The sequence below is a fragment of the Vollenhovia emeryi genome, unplaced genomic scaffold (genome assembly GCF_000949405.1).
Source record: "Vollenhovia emeryi isolate VEMERY1.0 unplaced genomic scaffold, V.emery_V1.0 DF939165.1, whole genome shotgun sequence".
NCBI classification, from domain to species: Eukaryota; Metazoa; Arthropoda; class Insecta; order Hymenoptera; family Formicidae; genus Vollenhovia; species Vollenhovia emeryi.
Window position 1 is genome coordinate 1,035,496 of NW_011967201.1, and position 4,209 is coordinate 1,039,704.

At 43.6% G+C, this 4,209-nt stretch overlaps 1 protein-coding gene across 1 annotated transcript in view; it reads left to right on the forward strand.

The window, feature by feature from the left end:
* Positions 1 to 3,115, forward strand: part of LOC105564414 — a 27,818-nt gene extending 24,703 nt beyond the window's left edge. The window contains exon 6 of the mRNA XM_012016761.1: positions 273 to 3,115. Within this exon, the coding sequence (XP_011872151.1) occupies positions 273 to 658 (386 nt within the window). The 3' untranslated portion in view covers positions 659 to 3,115. The remainder of the gene's footprint in view (positions 1 to 272) is intronic.
* The last annotated feature ends 1,094 nt before the right edge of the window (positions 3,116 to 4,209 follow it).

A 4,209-nucleotide genomic window follows, 5' to 3' on the forward strand; every position in this document is an offset into this window, starting at 1 on the left:
CTCTCTCTCTCTCTCTCTCTCTCTCTCTCTCTCTCTCTCTCTCTCTCTCTCTCTCTCTCTCTCTCTCTCTCTCTCTCTCCCCCCCTCCCTCCCCCTCCTCTCTCTCTCTCTCTATCTCTGTATCTGTCTATCTCTATCTCTCTATCTATCTCTACCCTCCCCTACCCCAGTCTAATGTCTACTTGTCCACCTGTCCAACGTCCGTGCGACGCTCCGTGCGCCAAAAACCCCTACAAAAGTAGTAACCCCTGTGTGTCTGGTTCTGCCGCCAGGTCTGTTGGCCGGCAGCGGCGCGAGCGATGAGTTTCGATGCGAGCCGTGCAACAAAAACCTGACCTCCCTAACGCGGTTGAAGCGGCACATACAGAACGTGCACACCAGGCCCAGCAAGGAACCGATCTGTAACATCTGCAAGCGGGTTTACTCCAGTCTAAACAGTCTACGCAACCACAAGAGCATCTACCATCGACAGCACAACAAAAGCGAGCAGCAGAGAAAGGAAGTAGCGCAGGCCCGCGAGTGGCAGAGAGACCAGAGAGAACACACCGAGAGAAATTACTCTGCGCAGCAACAGCAGCAGCAGCAGCAGCAGCAGCAGCAGCAGCAACAACAGCAGCAACAGCAACACCAGGCTCAACAACACCCGCGAATGGGATGAGATTGCTCACCGTTTGTTCCCTTCGCTTTCTCTCTCTCTCCCTCTGTCACGAATCTTTTAGTGACCAGGGTGTACCGGATGTTCACGCGACACAGGCGTTTGTTGTCGTTATCGATACGGATTAAGATCCGACGCGACCCGGAATTTTGGGATCGCCGGCGATTAAAATACGCATTTCTCGCTGCACAGCGAAATATATAGGTCGACGGATTCGAAACGTAGAAATCTCGGTTTTCTTCGTTCGTTATACCGTATTCGAACACTAATGAGGAAGACAGGCAGTTCCAACTGTTCAAAGTGCGAAAGAAAGCCGATCGATCATACGATTGTTTTGCGACTTGATGTGATCTAGCGTAACGTTAATGACTTGTCGCAGAGTAGCGTAGAGGAATCACAAACGAGTTGAATCACTTGAGTCGGTAGCGTGTCGATGAAGCAGATTTGATCGGTTTCTAATGCGAACGTACCCCGGATAGTTTTCTATCGTCGTTCGAGGGACGCACTCGCGACAAAGTAGTCGTCTGTGGAACATAATGCGCCTTCGTTTGTGACGATCGGTGAAATGCAGGTCGAACGAGCGACGTCTTGAAGTAAAATGCGTAGCCGAGAAGGTGATTCAGGTATGTCGCCTCATGAGCAGACGAGCGACAACGCGCATTGATATTTTTTACGACGAATGATCTGCAGCACTTGTAAATAGCGTTGCGACACGAGTGAAAGATCGGGCCGAAGGTCCGCGTGTATTAGAATCTGAGCGATTACTTATGTGATAGGCATAACTCTTTCGATTTTCGACAAGGGCCACGCGATTTGTTGTTATTTTTATATATTATTTATGTGACGAGCACACACGATAATTGCAGACAAGTTCTGTTTTCTGTTTATCGCCCTACGTGGCGATACAAGGAAAGGTGCGGTACAAAAACGGGATAATAAAATATTATTTAATGTATCTAATTTATTCGTAATATTCCTTCAGACAAGGCAATTATAATTCGATAAAGTAGTGAGCCCTTTTCCCTCCGTTCTCCTTAATTTTCCTTCTTACCCGATACAATGCTCGTCCTTTGTTCTTTCCTTCATACCCTATATCCACGACAGAGGATTCTTTGCTGTGATTTAGCAATAAGATTTCGTTTTCAAGGATTTAAAATATATACTTGCATCACGACACACGCGTCGTCCAATTCTATCAATTTATTCAGCGCTATTTGCAGAATTGATAAGTCTTCCGCGATTTTCACACGGAAAATTAACATTTTTATACTTTTATGTCACTTTAATTTCAAATTTCTATAATTTATTGAATCGGAAATAAAATGTATAAATATGTTGCAGAAGCTTAATTGATTTTTGCACAATTGTGTTTGCGCCCATCACGTTTGTATAGGGTTTACTTGTTAAAATATTCATTTTACCTTAGGCTGGTTTACTTAAACCTGTATATAGCGTAAACGCGAGAATTAATATCGATATTTTCAAGTGCAAGTGGGAGAAGCATCCGTAAATTATAAGTATTGTTATTTATCATAGTTTTTTCAGATTGTTCCACGTTTTGATGCTTTACTTTGTGCATGCACATGTATCAGCATTTACACGGTGTTTCTGTATTATTATTAATTACAATTTTCAAGCAATGTGTTCTTATTATTTCAGATTACTCAAACACACTCGCGTTTAAGAAACATTATTGAAAAAAAATTATGGAGAAAAATTGTTCAAGTTGTGTGTCAGCAAGTAAACAAGACGCGCATTAAAAGATTATAATCGCTAAAAATAAACGGCACATCTATTGACACAGAACGTATACATGCGTGTGCGTGCGTGCGTACGTGCGTGCGTGCGTGCGTGCGTGCGCGCGTGTACCCATATTAATGTATTTTCGCTTACTTGTCGTATTTTTGGGGAAGGCACGTTCATTTCTGGACATACCGTCCTTTCTCTTACTTATAAATGAAAGAAATAAATTTTTCATCATCCGATGTTATCATTATATATCTTTTCTATTTGATGTGTTGTAGTAGTTGTTATCGCCATTAACATTTTTCTCTATCGGCAAGTTTTCATATTATTGTTGCTGCTGCTATTGTCACTCCTGCTACTATTGCCTCTACTATTACACTCTCTACTGTGACCGTTACTATTATTTTATATATATATATATATATATATTAGTTACCGTTACCGTCGTCGCCTCTACTGTTGACACCACAGATACCACCCTTTTTCCATCGAAAGTCAGTTAATATGCCGGAAGAAAGTGGCACGTTTACTTTTACAGCTCGGAGAAAGGTATGTGCGGACATTTCGTTGCTTGTTAAGCTCGCTTGGAATACCTTTTTCTCTCATCGGGCATCGTTTCCATTTCACTCGGTACCCCGTCGTAAATGTTCATAAATTACGATAAGTACGCAAGGAAGTATAATTTATCGCCTTATCAATCATTTCTGGATTTCTTCTTGGTTAGCTCTAATCGCGACACTCGATCACAACACGATTTTATCGGATATAAAGCAAGTGACAAATGTTGAGCTATATCGACTGTGAAACTCGTGTCGTTTATAATACCCACATGTTCGATACTTGATTTCGAGATGACGGCAAAGCGGTTACGGTAACGACCGTCTTGAATTCTCGTTCTTTCAGACTCTTTTCGGACCTTTCGGACTTTTCGTTATCACGAAGAACGAAGTCTTCGTAACACTATTGCGTTTCGTAAGCTAGTAGCACATAAATGCAGCCACGAGTGAAAAAGTGCGAGACGAGCGAATTGTCGATTGCAAAGTAACTTCCAAGACGCAGCGAACATCTGTCTCTCTTTGTCTTTTTACGGTACGAGAAAATACGCGAGAATCGCAAACTGTCGCTCCTACGGCGGTTCACGAATCATCGCGCTTATTATGCATGACCAATGACAAACCAGAGCTCCGAGCCACATTTATATCTCTCTGCGACTAAGATGCAGCAGAAACGAAGTACTCGAGCAACGTACGTGGCTCGCAGGGACACTTCAACAGGCTGTCAGTAAGAGTATCGGCGGATATTCAGTAGCAAACTCCCTTTGATGCCGATCTGCTCTCTCGATCGATCCCGTTTAATCTTCAAAACCGTTCCTCGTCTCAAACCTCCCCCCCCCCCTTTCCTCCCTCGACCAGCCGACCCGCCCGTAATTTGACTGTCGGCGAGGAAACCTCACGTTTGGCCCTTAACACCTTGGCATATCACCCTATCTCTAGCCCTAATCATGCAAGAATACTTAGCAGCGTATCGTAACTAATCTTGTCCAGTGATATTAATAGCAGTCGTATCTTTGTTCTTGTTTGTTCCCGGTCCCGCTCGCTCGGCTATACGTTTGGCTCTGGTTCGTCATTGTTCTGTGTGTACCTACCCGCTACCTTCACGAACACGGACTTGCGCTGGGGGTCCATCCACACACGTGGCTCTCCGTGTGCCTCCTACACCACAAATATTGGTTCGTAATGGAAATATTTCTTTTTAATTGGGTGTCGATGCATATGTAACGGACTATGGTACTTGATTTCATTCTCTCT